The 24,070-nt window shown below is 37.7% G+C and overlaps 1 protein-coding gene across 4 annotated transcripts in view; it reads left to right on the top strand.

Moving 5' to 3' along the window:
* LRCH1 (leucine rich repeats and calponin homology domain containing 1) overlaps nt 1–24,070 on the top strand; it is a gene marked incomplete at both ends in the record, with an annotated part of 189,815 nt that overhangs the window by 82,827 nt on the left and 82,918 nt on the right. For all 4 annotated transcript variants that reach the window (XM_084235577.1, XM_084235579.1, XM_084235576.1 and 1 more), the window contains one exon: nt 8,678–8,822. In XM_084235577.1, the coding sequence (XP_084091703.1) occupies nt 8,678–8,822 (145 nt within the window). The remainder of the gene's footprint in view (nt 1–8,677; nt 8,823–24,070) is intronic.

The raw sequence follows: 24,070 nt of genomic DNA on the forward strand, positions 1-24,070 counted from the left end.
GATCTTTGACAAAGGAGCAAAAAACATGAAATGGAACATGGACAGTTTGTTCAATAAATGGTGCTGGGAAAACTGGGTTGCCACATGCAAAAAAATGAAACTAGACCACTACCTCTCACCGTACACAAAAATCAACTCAAAATGGATGAGAGAACTGGACATAAGACCTGAAACCATAAAATATAAACAAGAAAATATAGGTAAAAACACTACAAGACATACATCATAATAACATCTTTAAAGACTCATCAATCAAAGTGAAGATAGTCAAGGAAAAGATAAACAACTGGGATTACATCAAACTGAAAAGCTTCTGTACAGCAAAAGAGACATTAACAAAACAGAGAGACACCCCATTGATTGGGAAAAAGTCTTTGTGCTCCATTCAACTGATAAGGGACTGATCACAAAGATATACAGAGAACTCACAGGACTCAACAAAAGCAAAATAAACAATCCAGTCAAGAAATGGGCAGAAGAACTTAAAAGATATTTTTCCAAAGAGGAAATGCAAATGGCAAACAGGCATATGAAAAAATGTTCAACATCCCTTATAATCAGGGAAATGCAAATCAAAACTACATTGAGATACCACCTTATACCAGTAAGAATGGCACATATCAAAAAAGAAAAAAAAAAGCAACAACAAATGTTGGTGAGGATGTGGTGAAAACAGAACTCTCCTTAGTTTCTGGTGGGAGTGCAAACTAGTCAACCACTATGGAAAGCTGTCTGGAGGTTCCTCAGTCTACTAAAAACGGAGCTACCATATGAACCAGCAATTCTACTCCTAGGGGTCTACCCAAAGGACACAAAAACATTAATTCAAAAGAACACCTGTACCCCTATGTTTATTGCAGCACTATTTACAATAGGTAAAACCCGGAAACAACCCAAATGCCCAAAAATAGATGACTGGATCAAGAATATGTGGTATATATACACAATGGAATATTATTCAACAATCTAAAAAGATAAACTCATGCCATTCACAGCAACGTGGATGGAACTAAAAGGAATTATGCACAGTGAAATAAGCCAGAAGGAAAAAGAAAAATATTGGATGGTTTCACTTACAGCAGGAATATAGGGGAACCAAATAAGACATCAGTGTAAAAAAATAATAACAGTACAAAACACAACAAAGCAAAAACAGACAATTATAAATCAGAGACATCCTGCAAGGGAGGAGGAGGGAGAGGGATCAGAGGAGGGGAGGGAGGAGCACAGGGGACTGAGGTGATGGTGCACGGGTACATTGGTGAAGGAAACTATGGGGACTACACCTGAGGGGGTGGGGGGGGGAGCAAACATTGTTTAAAAATGAACAGTGATGTAAAAAAAAATTAAAAAATTATACAAAATATAAAAGTACTTAATCGCATCCTTTAATAACGAATCCTTTAAGCTTTATAGATTCACAGTGGTGAGTTTCAGAGACATGTCCCTTATACCCCAGAGAACACCAAGTCTCCTGCCCTTCCCTCGCCTCCTAAGTTTCTCCCCTTAGTCTACCATGCCAGGGGGCTGGCCCCACACACTTTCTGTTCCCTGCTCAGGATCTTAGGAGTCCTGTCTCAGCAGATCCCCCATTCTGCAGAGTACCTGCCTGCTAATCACTAAAGCTCCTGTGCACCTGTAGGGACCCCGATCCTGTGGTTATCATCTCTGTGCCTATTCTCACATCTCTCTCTAGAATTTGACTGTTGAGTAATGTGTCTCTCTGACAGCCTGTACTCATCCAGTTCATCTTCCAGTGAGCTTGTGAGAACAGCAGCCTTCTCCTAATTATATTTCTTTCCTCACCGTCATTTGTTGAGTTCTGAGCACTGCTCACTGCTTTGTACTCACCATCTCAGTTTTTCTTCCCAACATTTATGAGGTGCAAATGTATCAAGCACATGTGGTGAACAACGTGATGAGTGAGGGTATATACTGATCAATGGATGGAGCTGGAGAAAACTATTATAAGAGCTGATTTAGTGTTGCTTAGTCATAGCCAATAATAATGTTCATGGTGTAGATATGGTTTCCGTCTCTGTGTGACTCCCCAAAACTGTTTCCTTCCCTCAGGTTTCCAGCCCCGTGGAATTCCCTCTGTTATTCTGGGAAATTTTAAATTCCAGAATAATGTTTTATTTTATGACTATTTTAAAAAACATTCATATTTTTTCCAATTGTGATAAAATAGCACATAACATAAAATTTGCCTTCATAGCCATCTTTAAGTGTGTACTTCAGAGTCAGCAAAGCACATTCACATTGGGTGGTTACCCCAGCTCCTGCCCACAGAACTCTGGTCATCTTGCAAAACTGAAACTGTGCCAACTAAACAGTAACTCCCCATGCTGTCCCCACCCCAACCATCATTCTGTCATCTGTCTCTATGAATTTGACTACTCCAGAAACATCACAGAAGTGGAGTAATACAGTATTTGCTTTCTGTGTCTGACATTTCTTTTTGCAGTATGCCCTCAAGGTTCTTCCATGTGGTAGTGGGTGTCAGGATAGTTTACATTTTGCTTTTCCATTCATGCACTAGTGGAGATTTGGGTTGTCTCCACCGTTGGCTATTGTAAATAGTGTTCCTGAAAGCATTCATGTGTATAAAATAGCAACAACAGTATTTTCCCTTTGATGTGTGATTTTTAAAAATTATTACTCTTGATGGGCTGCTTTTATTATGTCACAGAGCCAAAATTCTCTCCAAGAAAACATTAGTCACATGCTTTCCTGCTTTCTTGAACAGAACATTTAAAATACAATTTTATCATTAAATATGTTAACAATTGCTAGATTGTTCAGCATTGACAGTATTTTTTTTGTGCTACAACGATATTGTGCTATAATGTTGAGTTGGGCCCTGACATTACATTGCTAGATTGTTCAGCATTTACAGTATTTTTTGTGCTACAACTATATTGTGCTATAATGTTTAGTTAGGCCCTACATTGCATTTAAAATGTTTCACTTAAAATATACTTAAGGGCCTCCCCGGTGGCGCAGTGGTTGAGCGCTGGGTTGCGAAGCTGCCCCGCGGCCTATGAGGCGCCGGTTTGATCCCCGGCTGCTCCCCGGCCACCGGAGGAGGGTCCCACAAGGCGAGGAGGGTCTCACATGGCGCGCAGACCTCTCCTGCCGCCCGCTGCTCCCCTCAGCAGTGTATTTCGGTCCTTCTGCCTGCTCTGCTCCCCGCTCTGGCTCTGGTGAATTCTCTGACCCTACCGCGCTTCTGACTGTACCCAGTGTATGTATAAACAAAACAAACAAACAAACAAATAAATAAAACATGCCTCTATTAAAAAAAATAATAAAATATACTTAAGGCAGCAGCCCTTCTGCCCACCTGTGACTATGCTGGTGCTTCTTTTCACCAGCCTGTTCCATTCGCAGAGCAGGAACAGTGGCGTGCATAATGGGTGCTCCTCACTGCCAACTCTCTCCCTCTGCAGGGCAGCAGCCTTCCTGCTGTGGAACAGCATGGAAGGTCATGACCTGTTCCATGTGGGGTCACTTCACTGACCTCCCTCAACAGAGGCAGCCCTCCACCTGAGGCTGCCCACCTGTGACCATGCAGGCCTCTCTCTCAGCAAATCTGTCCCTTCCGGGGTCAGCTCTTCCTGCCCGCCTGTGTCTATGCAAGTGTCCTTTATTCTCTCCCTTTTACAATAAACCTGCCGTTTTGGATTAAAAAAAATAATAAAATACTTAAACTTAAAAATAATTGTGTATTTCACTGTTTGTTACTATTTTTGTCAGAAATGCGCTTTCTCTCATTTCCCTTTCTTTTCCTTATTTGTTTATTTCTAAAATGCTGTTGGGTGTGAAATAGTTAGCAGGAGCATTTGTTAGAGTTGTGTTTGAGTGAGCTAGTTAGTTAAGAGTTTCTGTAAGTAAAATGATTATAATTTGAGACAGCAAGTTTTTTCCTTCATATTTATGCTGGTGTTGAATAATACCATTTCCTATTTTTTTGGCAGTACTTTAGATAAGAGAAATACAGTGTAGAAACACATTTTTCTACCAACATTTCAGTAATGCATTTGTGCATTGAAAGTCTCCCTATGTGTACTTTCCTCCTTGGTACTCATGGGCTTAATAGGCATTACCTTCTAATAAAACCACAATGCCAGGATCTGATCTGCTATTATGTGCTTTTTGGTATTTATCTAAACTAATTTTTATTTCTTATATCCTCTTTCAGCACTGAAAGGGGAAACTTCACACCAATCATAACTTTTTCACTCATTACATGGAATTTTTTTTCTGATCATGTAAGATTTGTTATCATGAGGTATTTGTGTATTGTGTTTCATGTACCTGTTGGTTATATTTAAGCTCCTTTCCAGCACATCTCTTGCTTTCTCCTGGAACCTGGTTCACATAGTTAGAGACTACCGGAATGTTTCACTCTCTGTCAGGTGCTGCTTTAAGGACGTCACACATATCATCTCATTTAATTCCTCCATGAATTCAGTGGTGCCAGTACTATTATCATCCTCATGTTATAGGTGAAGAAACTGAGACATAGAGAAATTAAATAACCATTACTAAGTACACACAGCTGAGTGGCAGAACCAGGATGTGAACTTAGACTGTCTGACCTGAGAACCTGTTTCCTAATTGCACTCATCCAGTTCATTCGCCGACTGTTTATTATGCTCTTGCTGTATACCAGTGAATAATATAAAGACTCCAACTATTATTGAATTTACACTCTAGTAGGGGGAGAGAAAATTAACAACCAAAATATATGAATAAATTGTATGCTGGTTAGAAGTTCATCTAAGTGCTAAGAAAAAGAAACAAAACAAAGAAGAGGGTTAGAAGGTCACATTGGAGATGTTGACATTTTAAGATCAAGGCAAACTATTTAGGGTTCATATTGTTTGACAAATCACTGCTACTTGAGGTTGATTTTTTTTCTTGATCTTTTAAAGATACATCTGGAAATGCTGACTGACTCAAAACTTTATGAATCTGCTTGTTATTTCTGCTCTTTTAACCTTGGAAGCATGAGGTAGTTTTATCTCCATCAAGGATGAGTCAGCCTGTAGGCTCTGCTTCATTGACTGGAGCAGTGCTTCCTTCCTCTGGGGCATTTCCAAATGTGCAGTTGCACCCCCACCCCCTGCCTGTGATTCACTGGGCTGGAAAGGGTGTTAGAGCTGAGGGAGGGGTTGAAGTGAGGGGTGGTCCACATGGTGGGACAGTCCCTGGTGTAGGATAGAACTGAGATTCTTCTAGAGGAAAGGGAGGCGGACTGTTCAGAGAGGGCAGGTGATGCCAGCCCATCCCTCTACTTGAGGCCTGGTCCCAGGAGGGCGCTGTCAGGGAAACACAGTCCCATGCGGTCCTTGGTCGGTCTCCCAGTTATTGAGACATCATCATTAATGTAAATATTCTAAAATTAAACTTCTGTGATAACATTCAGCTTAAAAATGTCATTTGAGCTTTCTGCAGTGGACATGATGTCAACTTCCAAGATTAGATGTATTTTCTGATCATAAAGCAAGATGTTGCAGATGAGGTTTGCAGCCATATCGGCCTGTCACCACTTCTGCTTCACGCTGCCTGTGGCTGATCACTCAGGATGTTGTTGCTGGAGAGCTGGCCCCATCCAGTTCCTCCTGAGCCCCACTTTCCTTTATACAAAAACAACAGTGAGCCTCCAATGATGCTGACTGTACACCAGATTCCATTGACTGTTTTTCTGCCCACCCCTGCTTATTTTTATTCATCTGACTACTTTATTTTAGGGATTTGCAAAGCTTGTTTTGGCCGTGGCAAAACATATTGTTTTATTTCTGACTGCGCAGCTTTCAAGTGAACATGTCAGTTAAGTAGCAGTGGCGGGAAGGAGTGGCTCTGGGGTTCTGGCTTGCTGCCTGATGTGTTTCTGCCAAGAGCTGTAGTGTGTCCCCACTCCCCAACGCAGAGCTGCACCCCAGGGTGGGATTCTAGAGAGCAAGAACAGTGTCCAGCTTGGACTGGGAAACAAGGTACCAGTGAATGACGTGTGCTATTCTTTCTGGAGACAATATTAGGAACCTGGTCATTATTTTTAATACAGAACTATGGGATCATTTAATGCCTCTTACTAGGCACCCAAAATGAATGTGTTCATTAATTTTTTTTTCAAGAGATTCCTACATGAACAATGGACCTTTCCTATATTGCAGTCCTCTGAGGCCCAGTGAGCAATGGATCAGAGTTTATTTCCAGCCACTTACTAGCTCTGTGTCTTCAGGCTAGTTAACTAACCTCTCTGGGCCTTCCGGTCCACATGTAACTCCCCCTCCGCCTCCCTCCTCTTCCTGCCTCTTCCTTCTCCCTCTCTTTCTCTTCTTTTAAAGAGAGACCAGACTCATTTTATTTCTTTGCTTTCATCTAACAGGAACATTTTGAACAAGCTTGTATAGCATTTCTCCACAATTTGTAATTGGATTATCCACTCAAAGTCAAAACATCTTAATCCAGACACTTCCCCAGCCCTTCTGGGCATCTTTCCCATAGCAGGTTACACTTTAAATTTCAAATGCCCAAAGACACAAGGTGATTTCTGCACAGGAAAACAAACATGCAATTTCTCTCTACCAATGATAAAATTAATTGAGAATTAAATGATACTCAGATACAAGTAAGAAAAGTAAGTCAGGTATTTGAAAATTCATTCTAAGCTCGTTAATGAAACAGACTACTTACAAAAGTACGGCATAACTTGAAAGCTAAGTCAGGGTTTCTACTTACCACATTTTCTGGCCACTTCTAGAATTTAGCCCATCAGCTGTGTTTTCAGTATTTTCTTTTTAAAACACAATGTGTTCTTATCCTTTGGTTCTATGCACAAAACATGTTAACTTTATTTGTGTTTCAGACAAATAAGAATGCAGTGAAGTTTTAATTATTATATCTTCCTAATAATTAAGCTGCAGGACACATGGTGGGCTGGCTGGCCATTATTCCGTGGAGAAAAAATGATCTTGTGTGGGAACTCACTCAAGCCTTAGAGTTAGATGTGCCTAGGTGGAAATGTAATTATTCATCTCCATGGCTTTGGAACTTTCTGAACTCTAGTTTCCTCTTCTTTACATTGGTGCTAACACTCTCCTATTCAGTGGTTTAAATAAAGTACTGAAAAGCTCCAGTTTCAATGTCAGGCATGATGGAAATGCACAACGGGTGGTAATGTCATTTACCAAACTGGATTTTTAGCTCCTTATTTGTACCTTTTTTTTTTTTCTTTTAATCACAATGTAAACATACTACCTTATGGTTCATTCTCGGTTTGTCTCATCTTACATTACAAATGATAAGCTCCTTGGTAAGCTGCAGGAACCATGTTCTTATTTGTAAATGTTGATGAATACATAAATAATCCAACGTATGGGCTGTTTTTATTTTTCAGCTTTCTTTTAATTTTAACAATATCTATCTAGGCTATTGTTTTTATAGGCATGCAAGAGTCAAAGCTATGTGTAGGGTTTGTAATACAGTTTCTTCCATTTTAATGTGGAAACTGGAATACAAACCCAGATGAAAGGGGGCATGTTACATGGTGATATGCCTGCTAACTGTGGTCACAGAGGTTTGTTCATCTGGCTAGTGTTCGGCTGGCAATGGCAGATGCCCACTGTTAACACCTTGTGACTTAATTATTTATAATGTTTAGCCTGACTCCTTTCAGAAACAGGAGTCCTCAGAATAGACATACAAAACAGCACTATTATAAAGAAGGTTTGGATGGTTCTGTCTGCCAGACCTTGGGCAGCTCACAGTTTGTACATTGTGTTAAAAAATCTCAGAGAACTTGAAAAAAATTACTGCAGTTTGAATAATTAAAAAAACAAAGAAATAAATGAACAAACAAATCATTCACAAAAAGGACTAAAAATGAGAGAGACTACAATTAAAAATTAGGGTAATAGACACACAACCAGGGCTGATCTCTCTTCAGAGAGGATTTATGATTATACAGGTGCCACCTGCATTGTGTATTTGAAATAGGGCAATCAGATGCATTTTAATAAAGTTGTTTTAAAGAGGATTGAATATAGTATTGTACCTTTTAAGTATCTACAAGATGCTCATATGCTATTTCACTTTTATTCTGTATGTTAAATAATACAGAATCCTTATATTCCTAAAATAAACTCTGCATATTCATAGTATGTTAATATTTTTATGCAAATCAGAATTTACATCAGTTTCTAAAAGAGAGATTCATATGTTGATTCCCTTTTGTGTACTTTCTTTGTTGGACAGTGGTGTCAATAGTTTACTTTATTGTTTAAATAGAAAATTGAAATCACAACATCCTTACTAACAGTGGTACAAAAAACTACCAGAAGGGGAGGGTGGGGAGTGGAGGAAAGCACTCAGGAGCACAATGGATGTGGTGGAGGGTTAATTATGGGTCTTTGGTGGTAGATGTGGTGTGATAACACATTTGTAAAAGTGTGAACATATATGGCCTTACCTCAATAAACATTAAAAATTGTTTAATCAAATTAAAAAATTGTTTCACCAAATTAAAAAGATAATATCGATTTAAATTTAGATTATAACATTTATTTTAGAACATGTTGATGCAAAAGTAGTGTGAGCTTAAATAAGATTGTATTGAATTATGTTACAGATTTAAATATTAACAAAATATTCTTTTCTTTTCTCACAGATTTATCTAAAAACAGACTGGTTGAAGTTCCAATGGAATTATGCCATTTTGTATCACTGGAAATTCTTAATCTGTATCATAACTGTATCAGAGTCATCCCTGAGGCCATCATTAATCTGCAGATGCTGACTTACTTAAATTTGAGGTAGGTTAACTATAAAGATTGTAGTCAAATTCAATGAAAAAAATTATGCCTTTATGTCTATCCATTTTTTTTCCTCTCTGCAATTCCTGATTATTTTCTGAAATGAATCAAAGATCATTTAGGAAGTATTTTTTATGATACATTTATAATAATAGCAAATATTATTTTTGTGCTATTCTTTTTTAATAATTTATATAACAGCACTTACAGTTTTGGTCTATTTGGTGCTTAGAAGATTGTTGGTATGTGGTCTTCAGGTATTTTTTAAAGATTTATTTATTTATGCATACAAGAACTGGATACAGGTGCAGGGGGTGAGAGGATTCACCAGAGACAGAGTGGGGAACAGAACAGTCAGACTGACTGAAATACACTGCTGAGGGGAGCAGTGGGAGAGTCAGGAGTGGTCTGCTGTGCCATGTGGGTAGCTCCCTGGCTGCCTGGAGATCGAACTCTTGCTTCAGAAGCTGTGGGTAGCTTCACGGTGCTGTGCTTAACCCCTTGAGCCGCCAGGGAAGCCCTGTCTTCAGGTAATGATGTAGATTTTGGTGGAGATAGGCTAAAGGAAATGAACAAGAACTTTGGGGACAATTGTGGAGCTGTTGGTCTTTGGGTGTTACTGGCGCCATTGAAATTCCTGACTGAACCTGTTCACTTCAGGCCACCTGAGAAGGTCTAGGAGGGGCAGGAACAACTGCACTGGAGAGGAAGTCACTGTCCTCATAGCCCAGGCGGAGTGGTGTCTGCCTCAGGCTGCTCGGAGGTCTATACTGACTCTCTGATTAGGTACAACCCATTCTGACATGTTAATACACTTGAGCAGCTCCGAAATTTATAAAATCAGCTATTTTAAGGCCTCAGTGTTAGACTTCACTGCTAGACTTCACTGACTCTCAACTAGATTGGCTGTATTTTGACTCCTTATTTCCTAAATTCTTGACTCACATTAGGGATACCAGGGGAGATTTTATGAAATCTGTCTCCACTTATAAAAACAAGGTTCCCTAGTACAAGCCTGAGCAGAAACTTCGCTGATTTGCATGACTTTGTTGTGCAAAGGGTATTACCTGATCACTTGTGTGAGTGACAAATACACAAACTTCTAAATGCAAAATTCCCATATAATCAGGTATAGCATAAATTTGTGGTAGGTAATAAAAAATACAGGTTTTTTTAATTAGGCCACTGAGAATTAGGGGTCTTCTGCTGTTTTCTTTGCAGTAATAGTTTCCTACTGTATTTCCTTAAGAGTGGATTTCCTCCTTGGGAGTGAAAAACAAATTCCAGACATGATTTTAAGGGCCCTTAACTATTTTTTGGTAAATAAAAGGTAGGTTACTATTAGGATAATCTAGAGACTCATATATCTGCCTTTCACTTCTCCAAGTTTCTAGTCCATCTGACCGTTTTGAGATTTCTTGCATAAGAATAGTATAGGCTATTTTTGCTACAGCAAAATCTATATTGCTTTGTAATAGTCTGATATAGCCACCATAGTGGTGTCCATTGATTTCAGTTTAGTATCTCCACAATGCATGTATCTTTCACCCCTTTCTACACAGGGGAAATACCCAAGATAATTACATGCTCTGTTGGTCAATTTAACATTGTCCTGCAGTGACATTTTTACCTCCAGCAATTTGCATGCAACAAGTAAATAGATTCAATTATACATTGTTATATTAAGCCCAATGCACTGAGAAATTTGGGGTAGAGGTAACATAGGTCTAGTGGGAAAACACACTATAAAATTCCATAAATGCTAATGTTAAATTTTATATCATATATAAAAAGCATTAATAAAATTGTTTTGCGATGATTTTATGTGGCACCTAGTTGAGACTAGAATACTTTTGCTATATTCAGATGGTAGAGGGAATATATTAGAGTGTGGATCTCACAGTTCTTTAAGGCAAGAATAGGGAGAAACATTGAGAACAATGATGGCTGAAGAGAAACAGTGTGGTTTCTTTTAAGCAGTTTTGAGATGAATTCCTACATAATCAAAGGGAGAAAGAAATAGAGGACCATTGAACACTCAACTCTTAAACTTTATTTTGTATTTGTAATTTTTAAAGATATATTTTTATTTATTTATTCATAGAGGAGCTAGAGTATAGACCAGAGGTGCATGGGGTGAGAGGATTCACCAGAGACAGAGTGGGGAGCAGAATAGGTAGATCTACTGAAATACACTGCTGAGGGGAGCAGTGGTGAGACAGGAGAAGTTTGCTGCGCCATGTGGGTAGCTCCCTGGCCAGAAGTGAACTTGTGTTGCAGTGGCTGGTGATAGCTTGATAGAGCTGAGACTTTAACCCCTGCGCCACCAGGGAGGCCCCTTTATCTGTAATTTTTAAAAAAATTTATTGAGATGACATTGCTTTGTAACACTGTATGTGACTCAGAGGTACAGGGTCACACCTCCTCAGATGTGTCTCAGCACATCACACCCACCATTGTTTAATTTCTTGTTTGCCTCTATTTTTTTCATATATATACATGTATTTTTTTAATTTAGTTTTGTTTTACTTTGCTCACATTTGCTTTAATATTACCTTGTTTTAAGACATATGGTCTAGTTTTGAACCATGTTTCTTTAAAGGAATTGGTAACTAAGCTGACAAAAATAAAAAAAGTATGTCTTCTAATTTTCAGTGATATATCATTGAAATATGGATGCATATCTTCTAAACTCTTGGTACCGTGTATACACACGTAATTGTTTATGATAACTTCCATCTAATTTAGTTCGTGATTATAAATGTTTAACATAGAATAATAACACAGGGCAAACTTTAACAGCCAGGGAGATGGTCATCTTATTTATTTAGTTATAAGATTTTTTTAAGATTTATTTATGTGTACAAGAGCTGGGGTACAGACCAGAGGTGCAGGGGGTGAGAGGATTCACCAGAGACAGAGTGGGGAACAGAACAGGCAGACTGACTGAAATATACTGTTGAGGGGGAACAGCGGGCGAGTCAGAAGAGATCTGCTGCACCATGTGGGTTGTTCCCTGGCCACCCGGGGATAGAACTTGTGCTGCAGTGGCTGCGGATTGCTTCATAAGGTTGCGTCTTAACCCCTTGTGCCACCAGGGAGGCCCTAGTTATAAGATTTTTAACTCCTGTTTGATTATTAGGTTTAGTTGTTGAAACATATCTTCTAGGAATTGCACCCGAAACTGAGAGTCTTTTCAGTTTGGGAGTGATTTGAGGTAGTTATATTTGCTTAAAAGATTTATTTGTAGGATGTAAAATTGTAGGTGACTGATCATATATATTTGTTTACAAATATGTAGTAATATGTAGAAATTACCAGGGACATCTGAGTCTTCTGTGAATTGAGTAATATCATTGCCAGGATGATGGTATCTGTGTGAGTTCTTCCTGTTCTCAAACAGCCTCCCCACTGGACCTCCCCAAGCTGTGACCAGGAGGGATTTAGAGCATCCAGTTAGTGGGTGGTCATGAACACCTTCTAGGACACCCAAGGCTGGGCACTGTAGCCTATTTAGATCTTTCCTACCCCTCATGAAAATTACATCAATGAAATAAAGTCTGTCTCTTCTCGGGTGTTGGGAAGGACCATTTAGGCTTATGTTGATGTTTGTTGTTTGGAAAAGAGACTACCAATCCCTTTACTTGAGAATGGAACAGGACTCAGGATGCTACAGACACACTGCTTTGTAGAAGAACAAAGAAGTTTCCTCAATTGAGTTGTATTTTCCTGTGTTAATTATGCCATGAAAAGAAACATTCTAGACAGAGGTATATAACCAAAGAGTGATGTGATCACTAATTTAAATGTATTGGAATAGTCTGTATACATTTCAGAAAACTAAAGAAACTGCAGATTTCTGTCAAGCACACACTTAAGGTAGACTGTATTAAATATATCACATTCTGAAACATCTTTATACAAATAAGAAGTTTATCAGGTCTATGAATAAGCACCCATCTGCGTTTTTTCCCATAACATTTAGGATTTTTCCTCTGATTTCTACTAACTAGGAAGAAAAGATTTAGAGAAAAGAGTGTAGAGAAGCTGCTTTTGAATTTTTCACAGATTTCAAGTTTCTGTGCTTAAAATTAAACATGGTCTCACTGTTTCTTCATTTTTTTCTTTTCAAATAAGTCACAAGTAGAAATTACTCATTTTTTATGTTCCAAAGTAGGATAGATGCCATATGATGCACCCCTGAATTTATAGGAAACATTTAAAATGGATTACACCTTCTGAGATTTACTGCTTATTACAAGAATAAACAGCTATAAATATTGGATGCTAATGGTGATAACAATGACAATGAAAATGCTGGTGGTGACTGTGATATGTCACTGCCTCCCCAGCTTCTTGACTGACTGCATCTCTAGGAGATATTATCTTTAATGTCAAATGGCTGTTTGATGCAGCAACCCAGTTCCTTAGACAAGAGATGGGTTTCATTAGCACTTGAAAAAAGTCTTCACTGTGAGATGCAGTTAAAAATCCTTCCATGAGTTCTACATTTTCACACATGATAGAAATGGCATATTCGTGGAAAACAATAATTTATTGCTGTTTATGTAGCCTGTGTTTGAAGGATCTGAGCTTTTAATCTTTCTTTCTTGATGTTCACAACAAAAGGTTATGTTAGTTCAGTATATGTGCCCCAGTGTCTCTTCCTGTTATAAAGTATCTTAGTCCAGGAAAGGTGGCCAAGAATAATAAAAATGATTAAACAAGATGTGTTCCTATATAGGAGCAGGCACTTTGAATCTGAATTACACAGGAAAGTTTCACAAAGTCTAAAATCTATTTTAAGTTGTTGGAGAGGTTGTTGATGAGACTCACGAATAAAACGTACCTCAGGAAAATGGAATAGCCCAGAGTTTCAAAACTCTTGACAACAGAAGGAAGGGCCTTGTGAATTTAAGAATAAGGGTCATAGTTCAAAAGCTTCATCTCAGAGAGGTTTAGGGAAAAAAGTTGCCAGAAAATTAAAGTTCTTTACAGCATGTGGTAAAATTGCTTCCCGAATTCAGGTGAAGCTATTCCTTTCTGAGTGTGAAACACACAGGGGTGGCCGGTCACCAGGAGCTCCTCTCTCTGGCAGGAATGTATTCTGAGACATTACTGTAGAGAAGAAGGCTGCCTCTTGAGCAGAATGCTATCACACCATAAAAGGAAACTTTTGGATGCATTTTCTGAAGTCTGGCATCCTTTTTGGCTGCTAAACAATTGTAGAGAGAGCCAGCTTCCTGATGGCTGTATAACCCGTATGCCCACATTCCTTTGGGGGGGTCATTCTGATAAATAATCTTTATTCTTCAAGAATATAGCTCTCTATGTGAAGGTTTGGGAGAAGCATCCTGAATGTTAGGACTGCCTTAGAAAGCACAGGTTGTGAACAAAAATTTAATTTTCATCTTTCCTAAGAATTTGAATTTTGTCCACAGGAAATGCACCGTGTCCATGCACTGACATTTCTGAATATCTGAGTTGTAAAATAGCAATTTTTTTTCCTAGAAACTTAGGATGCTTATGGTGTCTTATTAAACTGGAAAAGGGGAGGGATTTTGTTCAATTCAATATCAATTTTATCCCCATCTTTTTATGAAGATTTTATCTCATTCAGAGGGAAAATGAGATTACTTTAGTATACATATTTCAGACCTGCTAGGTCATAGTGTAACAGGGTGGTCCCCAGGAAAGGGGGAGGTTCCCTGCCCCACCCAAGGGAGGGTGGAGCTGAGCAGGAAGAGGAGAAGCTGAAGAAGAGACTGAGGAAGGATGCAGGATGGAGCCAGGAGACCTGGAGGAGGCGCATGGAGCCTAGAGACACGTGAAGAAACTACGCTTGTCTTTTGGTCGTGGACTGGGTGACACAGATGTGGGTGAGACCCGTGGGGAGGTGACAATGGCAGCTTTTATCTTGATGTTGATTTTGCTCTTTTCCTTCCGGGCTTGTCCAGTTGTTTGTGACCCTTTTCTGTGGGTCCCCACTGGAAGATGCTTTAGACTTGTGGCAGGCCTTGGGGCCTTGCTCTGGGCCAATCCCATTTGGATGGACTTTTACCCACGAGGGGACGGGTAACTTTGGGTGCTTCATTTAGAAACTAGACTCTTTGCCTTACCTGTATTGTTTCCTAGTTTTATTAAAGTTCCTTCCCATTAAAGTCCCATGTGTTTTGTGTTGATGCGGCGGATGGCAGAACCCATTTAGAATAGGCAGGTTTGCGGGGTTTGGGCTGCCCCTCTCCCTGTCCTATAACAATAGCTTGTTTTCTGAAATTAGCAAGAAAACAACAAAACAATGTGAACCATGTTGGAATTTGAAAGTATCATCATAAAATTTGAAAATATTTTTCATAGAATGTTAGGATTGTGAGAAGCCCTTAGAGTCATCTATTGTACAAGCAGCAGGGTGTGGTTTAAACCTGGCCTTTTCTATTGTGCTCATTGAGTATTTGTTTTCAAGGTGGGACTTCTGGTCAGTACTTCCTCAAGTTTTTAATGTATTTATAAATTGCCTATAACATTATGTCCACTGATACTGGTAGCTTAATGAAACTAATGGGATTTATTAAGTGTGAATGAGTTAATAGCAGGATATTTCTTATCAGATTCCACTTCTTTTAGTATAACACATACTTGGCAAGACTTCCAAAGAGAATTTTTCCATTATAAATGTCACCTGCTCACAGATGTTGTTTCAGTCAGTGTTTATATTGAAAAAAAAAATACGAAGACACAAAAGGGACATTGTGACTGATAGCTCAAGCACTGTCAGAATGTGTTGTTTTGTTTTTAGTTCTGCTTCTGATCTTAACAGAGCTTTTAAGAATTCTATGCTACAGGTTTGCTATCTGAGAATGGGACAAATTCCTACTAATTCGTTTTTTGTTTATAGTAATTGTCAAAGTGTTATACAAAAGGTTTGTTTCATTTCTGCAAGCCAAAAAATGGACAAATTGCAGATCACATTTATTTTTCTACAACTTTTTGCTTACATCATTGTAGTCCCCATCGATCTCCTGCCACTACATCACCCTTGAACCATCACCACATTCCCTTGTGTACTGCCCTCCCCTGTTTTGACTCTCTCCCTCCCCCTTTCTTGGTGTATGCCTCAGACCTGTGGTTAGCTTGCTGGTTTTGTCTTTCTCTTGAATTTTTGTTTGGTTTCTCTATTCCACATAGAAGTGAGAAGACCACCCGATATTTATCCTTTTCCCTCTGACTTACTTTGCTTAGCATAATCCCTTCCAGCTCCATCCATGTTGCTGCAAATACATGAGTTTGAGAAATGGAACAAATATTCTTGAAATGAGTTTGGAGACACAAAAAACTCCGAATAGTGAAAACTCTCCAAAATCTACTTCTAAGGGGGAGGAATGGTGGTATTACGCTACCAGCTTTTAATTTTAATGACCAACTATTAATTGTTTTCTGTTTTATTAATTTCTGACTTTATCATGTTCCCTTCTTCCTATTTTCCTATAGGTTTTTTTTTTTTCTGATTTCTGGAGTTTGGAATATCTAGCTCATTAATTTCTGTTAATTAATGGGAACATTTAAGGCCATTGGTTTTCCTGTATATATTGCTTTTGTTGATCCTAAAAGTTTTGATATGTGGTATTTTTAAAAAGTTATTCCTAAGTATTTTATAGTTTTCAATGTTTCTTCTTTGACCCATGAATTTTCTATAGATTCCATATTAAAATGGCTTTTAAAATTGATTTTTAACTGTATTAAATTGTGATTAGAGAATATTTTCTGTTTGATACTGATTCTTTAGATTGGCTGAGATTTGTTTTATAGCCTACACATAGTTAACTTGTAAATATTATGTGTGTACCTGAAAAGAATGTACATTCTCCATAGTTCGCATACTGGGCTTTAGCAAATCCATTAAGTATAACTTGTTAATTTGAGGGTTCACGTCTTCTCTACCTAGCACATTTTATGTCTGCTTAATTAATTATTGAGAAATGTGTCTTAAGATAAAATGATTAGGATGACTGGATTTTTTGTTTTTTTCTTAGTAATTGCATTGATTTATCAAGGTTGCCTTGCTTTTTGTCTTTTGCCTTTTCCTACCTAATATTGAGTTTTGTTTATTCTTTTTTAGTCCCCTATTTGAGGGATTAGTCATTATATTTTATATTTATACTAGAAAGACTACATATAAATTGTTGACATTAATATTTGATTTAATGAAATTGCAAATTTCTAAAGTTAAATATTATCTCTCCTATACTCCCCAAAGTAATAGCATTAGTTGTAACCACTATCTCCAAAATTACATATTATTTTATTAGTTATTTTAGGTCCATCTTGCTTTTTATTTTGATTTTAGTCAATTGATGCTTACTTGCACATAATTTTAACCAGTTTCTCTGCTTATTGTTATTTTTGCTTCTCTTTTTTGGGGAGGAAGTGGTTATGCTTCTTTTATAAATACATTCTTAGTTTATTCAATGAGAATATGTTTGTGTTAAATACAATCTTGTCCTGAAAAGTCTTTTTTCCCTCAGCCTTGAAAGAAGATGTACTTATTATAAAATTTTAGATTGTTAGTATAATCTTTACATTGGCAGTTATTTTCCATTGTATTTCAAAGATATTATGTGTTCTACCTATAGAAAAATCCTTTGACAATCTAAATCTTAAGTTTGGAGAAAATCTTCAGAATTTTTCCCTTTGATATTCCCCCATATTTTCTCACCTTTTGTGTTTCTGCATTTTTGCTGTGATATGTGTAGATATTTTGATTAACCTCATTATAAACTTTATTTTGCTTACCACACCTGAAGATTTGTGTTTTTTATCAACTCCAGAAAAATTTTAGTCATTATCTTGTTTTAAATATTGCTCCTTCCTTCATTTGTCTATTTCTATCTTCTTGGTTTCTCCTCATTAGTTACATGTTGGGTGTTACACTTTTACACTCTTCCATCTCTTTGAAAGTTCTCACTTATTTATATTTGGAGTGATTTTCAATGATGAGAATAAAAGTGCAGTTGTACTTTGAAATCAGGAAAATTTGCAGTATCACGGGATCCTTAATTGAAGACTTTCAGTGATTAGAATGTGTAACACAAGAACTATATATTGACTCACTCGTGAAATCTTAACTACTTTCATACCCTTATAAGAGTATCTATGTTTGGTTGGCTAAGAACAAACTCTCTTGAATTTTTAAAGTTACTATTTTTAAAAGTGGATGAATAATTGGACATTTTCTCCATTAAGCTGGAGTTTGAGGATTTGAACTTCTTAATCTTTAATCCTTTTTTTTTTTGTTCAATTCTGTTTTTCCTGTCTTCTCATCATCCTCCATACTTTCCCCCTTGTGCCTTAAAGACCAGATGGAATTAGGGCATTAGGTAAGTAGACTTTGACTGCAATCTGGAGATAATGGTGAAGCTAAGATTTATTTTGTTTCTCTTGGTTTTCTTATTTGCTTGTTAATAACAATTACAGTAATTAGACAAAGTTTTTTTTTTTTTTATGAGATTTGCTTTGAGTAAAAAAGATCCAGTGTTAGTTTTCTCAGCTTCCAAGTCCAGATATAAATCCCTTACTTCTTTTTTAAAAGTAATAAAACACAGGGCCTCCCCGGTGGCGCAGCGGTTGAGCGCTGGGTTGCGAAGCTGCCCGCAGCCTCTGCGGCGCCGGTTCGATCCCCAGCTGCTCCCCAGCCACCGGAGGAGGGTCCCACATGGCGCGCAGACCTCTCCTGCCGCCCGCTGCTCCCCTCAGCAGTGTACTTCAGTCCTTCTGCCTGCTCTGCTCCCTGCTCTGGCTCTGGTGAATTCTCTCACCCTCCCGCGCTTCTGACTGTACCCAGTGCTTGTATAAATAAATAAGTAAATAAATAAATAAACCAAAAAAAAACAAAAAGAGTTCTCCTTTAAAAAAAAAAAAAAAAGTAATAAAACACATGGTATAGTAGCTGGAAAATTGCAGAATGTGATGTTAAAAGTATTATTACACTTCTTAAAGGAATGTGTCTGTTCTGAGAACTCAGGAAGGGCCAATCTTTTGATAACATCAAATAGCCAAGAATTTCAGCATGAATAATAATCTCAAGTAGCTTTATCTTCCCCCATGAAAGATAAATTAAATCAAGAATAAAGACATATTCTATGTGTGTATGTTTTATTTTTTAATCTAGGAAGATTTAAGGGATTGGGCATTTATGAGACAAGAGGTGAGATTGTGATAAGAGAGAGCTAGCTCTCTCTTAGTCTTTTTAGGCTTTTTTTTTTCCCCAGCTTCTATATTTCTTGGAACACCTTTACAATCTCTGCATCAGAGGACTACCAGAACAGATGGAATGATACAATCTCTTTGAATGGTGAGATCCAAATAACCAAAAAATTTGGGCCACTCTTAGAGTTGGATCATGTGGACTTATGTTATCCACTAATCACAGTTTTACTATCTTAACTTCATGAAACGATATCACACCCACCACCAAAGTACCCATAATTCTCCATCATAGACCATTGAGGTCCCTCCCCCTCTAGTAGCCTCAATTCTGCAGTCAGATTTCGAGGGTTTTTTTGGTTTATATTTATCCGTTTCTTTGTTTAGTTTCTTTATATTCCACATGAGTGAAATCACCAATACTTGACTTTCTCCTCCTGAAATCACTTAGTATAACCCCCTCCACTTCCATCCATGTTGTCACAAGTCGTAAGATTTCATCCTGCTTACTTTTCTTATCTTTCTGTTTCTTCTCTTTTCCTGTGTCTGTATGTGCCTTCTTTTTTCCTTTTTCTTTTCTTTTCTTTTTTTTTACCTTAATGCTCAGTTTTTGGCCTTAGATCTTCTCTCCCAGACCTTATACCTCATATCCCAAATATATTCTCCTTCACTTGGACTCATTTGAGTGCTAGATCTCATTCCCCAATGCTTAAAATTCAGTTCTTCTTACTTAGATGCCTAATAACTTCTCAGAGTGCAGCATGTGCTTAAAAAAAAAAAATATCCATTTCTTCTTTCCCAAATTAGTGTATCTTAGATACTTGCTTCTGTCTATGCCCCTACTCTTTTTCTCCAGCATTGAGCTTGGAATCTCAGAAATCACCTTTAATCACTGAACTTCCAGTCTAGAATCTCATTGTCTCCTGCTTGCAATTTGGTTCCCTTCTAGTGTTTTCCTGGTTTACCTTAAATTTTTATTCTAGAGTAAGAGTGATAAGGCTATGTTGTGTTGAGGAAAGGCTATAAACTTTGCTATGAAACCCAGTCCACTTGGTTTCGATATATAGCCATTCACTTGCAAAGCCATTCACTAGCTAGGCAACTTAGAGTGTGGATTTTACTTCTCTGAATAAGGGCAAAAATTGTAGTCTCGTGCTTATGTTATAAGATTGCTGTGAAAATAGTATTGTCCGTTTGCCTTATACATAATAACTACCCAAGAAGTATTTGTTGGGTTGTTGAATCAAAATTGTATGGCATGCTGAAAAATAGTAGCAAAAGATTTTGGATCTGAGGGAAGTTAGTGGATTTTATAGTATTATAGTGGATTTTATAGTTAGTAAAGAGGATATGCTACTGATTTTTAAAGGTATTAGACCATTACCTGGATCTGAGCTATTAATGACTATCAAGTTAAATGCAAGAAGTTCACTGAAGACTCATTTCCTTGGAAAGAATAATAGGAAAAAGTGGGTGTACATCTATTAATGTCTATGTGTCAGTATAATATATACATGTCACACATGTCAATATATTACACATTTGAAGATTCTTAGAAATAGATGGAGAACACATGTGTTTAAATGACAAACAATAATGTTCAGATATCTCAATTTTTTTTTTAATTCAGTGTCCCTAGGTAAAAGTTGATATGAAAAAAAACACTCATTTAAGACATTATTCCATTCTTTTTTGGTAAAGAAAAAAATGTAAAAATAAAAATTACATATTTTCCTCCTTTTTGTGGAATGGCGTGGAGGAGAATTCAGCCTAGGTAGGATACTTTCCCATTAATGAAAAGTTATTGTTCATTCTACCTGAATCATGGCTTCACAAGGGGCATGGAGGCAGGGGGAGGTGGAGCTCCCTGGTGGCTCAGGGGTTAAAGTCTCAGCATTATTATCATCAGCCACTGCACCATGAATTCTATCGCAGGTCAGGGAGTAAACCCACATGGCATAGCAGACCTCTTCTGTCTTGCCCAGTGCTCCCCCACCCCTCAGCAGTGTATTTCAGTAGATCTGCCTGTTGTAACACCTACTCTCTCTGGTGAATCTTCTCACCTCCCCCCTCCCCTCTGACCTAGACCCCAGTTCTTATATGCATAAATAAATAAAATCTTTAAAATAAAAGGGAGTATATGGGGGGCTATCTTTAATGCCACTTCATCTTTCCATGTAGTGTTTTTTTTTCCTATGTACCAGCAACAATGTTTCACACAGTTGTATTTTAGTACATAAGGTTCAGGCCTCTGCAGTTTTGATACTTAAAATCACAAATCCGCATTGTTGCTTTTGAAGATGTTTGGCAAATTAATATCCTTGCTAGTGTTGGATGTTGCTTTCTCTTTGAACATCCAACATTCCCTTGATTTTGTACATCTAGCCCCACTTTAGAATGAAGGAAATAATACATATTACAGAAGACATTTGAAGTAATGGTTCAAAAGCCTTGGGATTTTAGAATTGAAAAGCTCTTAGTAAGAAGGGCGAGGAAACAACTAAGGTGCAAGTTCTCAGTAACCACACTTTGAAATCAACTTTACAAACCATGGTAGTTGTCGTTGTTGATAGTTGGGAGTGTGAAAAAATGGAATATTTTAAGCAACGGTTTATTAATACTCAGAGGAGACCGATAGGCTGTTGTGGGAAACCAGTACAGTTGCAGTAACCAAATATGGTTCAGGCACGCATAGCGAAAATGCTGGTGAAATGGTCTGTGCAAGTGTGCCTGAATGCTGAGATGCCTTAGATGTTTGCTTTCTGTTTTCACTTTTATTTCCCTTTTCTAAAGCTGACTCTTCACCTTCTCAAAACATGCCTTTATGTGTGTAGGGTGTGAAATCATTGGTATAATGTTTCAGAGCTTCTCCAAGATCCCCTTAAAATTATGTTTCAGTGTTTCTAGTTTTGAAACAATTTAGTTTTCATATACTTGTCATACTGAAGTTATAGGTAACCTAACTGCTTTCAGAGTTAGATCTAAATGTGGGCTCCCATATTTTATGCATATACATCATCTCAATTGAGATTAAGTTTCCTATAAAATATTATTAAAATTATATTTACAAATTTATGTTTATAAAAGTAAAGACCAAAATATCAACAGGCAACTTAAAGCAATGTTCTTGATGCTGTTGGTAATTATCTCAAACAAACAGTGATGGTGGGAATGAAGGGGGAGGGTGGTCATAAAGGGGAAGCACTTATTCACTCTAGGGGAAGTGGGAGTAAAATATTTTGCCTTGGTGGGTTTTTCAGAATGGAATAAGCAGGAAAAAGGAAATAGTTTTATGAATATTTTTCACTGTTGTGTGTTTATGAAACAGTTAACACTCAAGTGTGACATAGAAAACAGAAAAAGTTACTTTGCTTTTAGAGGTAAACAGAGTATGCAGAAAAACTTGAAAACAAAATTAGGTGAGGCATTGTGTGCAAAAGGAAACTTACTTGGCTAACATAAAATAGCTGCCTTCTGCTGTAGGGTCACATCCCAGCACAGACAATGCTGATGAAACCAGCGCTAACAATATTACATACTTGTTTTCCTCCCTAGTTGAGACTCATAGAGGGTGAGCCTGGTGTAGCCACACCGAGAGATCTGACCCGCTTTTTGTGGCCCTTTATTTTTCATATTTTTATTTTTTTAATTTTTAGTTTTTTTTATGCTTTTGATGCCGTGATTGGAGCACAGGGAGCACTCATTACCCTAAGTTACTAACAATTTCTGTGCCTCCACTGTCTGAAACAGACAGCACTTTAATTCACAAAGCATGGAGGTCATAGGACACAAACTGGTTTTACAAAAGACAGGAATAATAATTTGCATTATGTAAACGTTGAAGGCAACTGTGTTTAAGGGAACAAATCCATTTTTTTAAATTTATTTATTTTTTAAATTTTATATATTTTTTACATCACTTTTCATTTTTGCATGATGTATGTATTTTAATCTTGGTTCTAGTCCCCATACAATTCCTATCCCCCTTGTTTTGATCCTACTCCCTCTCCCCCCCATAGTGTGTGTCTGGCTTATAGTTGCTTGTTGATTTTGATTTTTACTTTATTATAATGTCTTTTTCCTGGTCCCTTATTAGGTTTTCTAAATTCCTGCTGTAGTGAGACCATCTGGTATTTTTATTTTTCTTGCTGGTTTATTTCGTTGAGCATGATCCCTTCTAGCTCCATTCATGTTGCTGCAAATTGCATGAGTTTATTTTTTTGATTGCTGAGTAATATTCCATTGTGTATATGTACCACATCTTCTTGATCCAGTCATCTATTTTTGGGCATTTGGGTTATTTCCATAGCTTAGCTATTGTAAATAGTGCTGCTATAAACATAGGGGTGCAGGCACCCTTTTGAATTAATGTTTCTGTGTCCTTTGGGTCAATACCTAGGAGTGGAATTGCTGGATCATATGGAAGCTCCATCTTTAGCAGGTTGAGGAATCTCCAGAGAGCTTTCCGTAGTGGTTAGACCAGTTTGCACTCCCACCAGCAGTGCAGGAGAGTTCCTTTTTCTCCACATTCTCACCTACATTGTTGTTGCTAGTTGTTTTTGTTTGTTTTTTTTTTTTAATCTGTGGCCCTTTAGATGCCCATTGTGACATCATCCTGATAGGTAAGTGATCATTAGTGATTTCACATCATCCTTACTGTTACTCTTTGGAAACCAGGTAGTTAAATGGAGTGGATCCTAGAGTAAGAGAAGATGGGAAAGGAAAGTTCATTCATGTGATAGTATGTGCTAGTCCTTGTTCTCTAGATTAGAAATTGTTCTTTACTTGCTTTCACCTGAAATCCTACAGCTGAGCCTGGTTCTTCCCAGCATATCTGAGAGTGGTCATCTTTGTTTTTGATTAGCATATATTTTCACCAGGTGAAGCATGAAACCATATTTTAAAAGCGGCTGAAACGTTAGTGGTTAGAAGTAAAATAAATAAATGAAACCTAACTGAACACACATATGCTATTTTTGGTCACTTCCCCACTGCTTTGCCACATCAGTGATCAGGGCTGGCTTAGTCTTTATATATATGGACTTAGG

This window comes from Talpa europaea (assembly GCF_964194135.1).
Source record: "Talpa europaea genome assembly, chromosome: 6".
Lineage (NCBI taxonomy): Eukaryota > Metazoa > Chordata > Mammalia > Eulipotyphla > Talpidae > Talpa > Talpa europaea.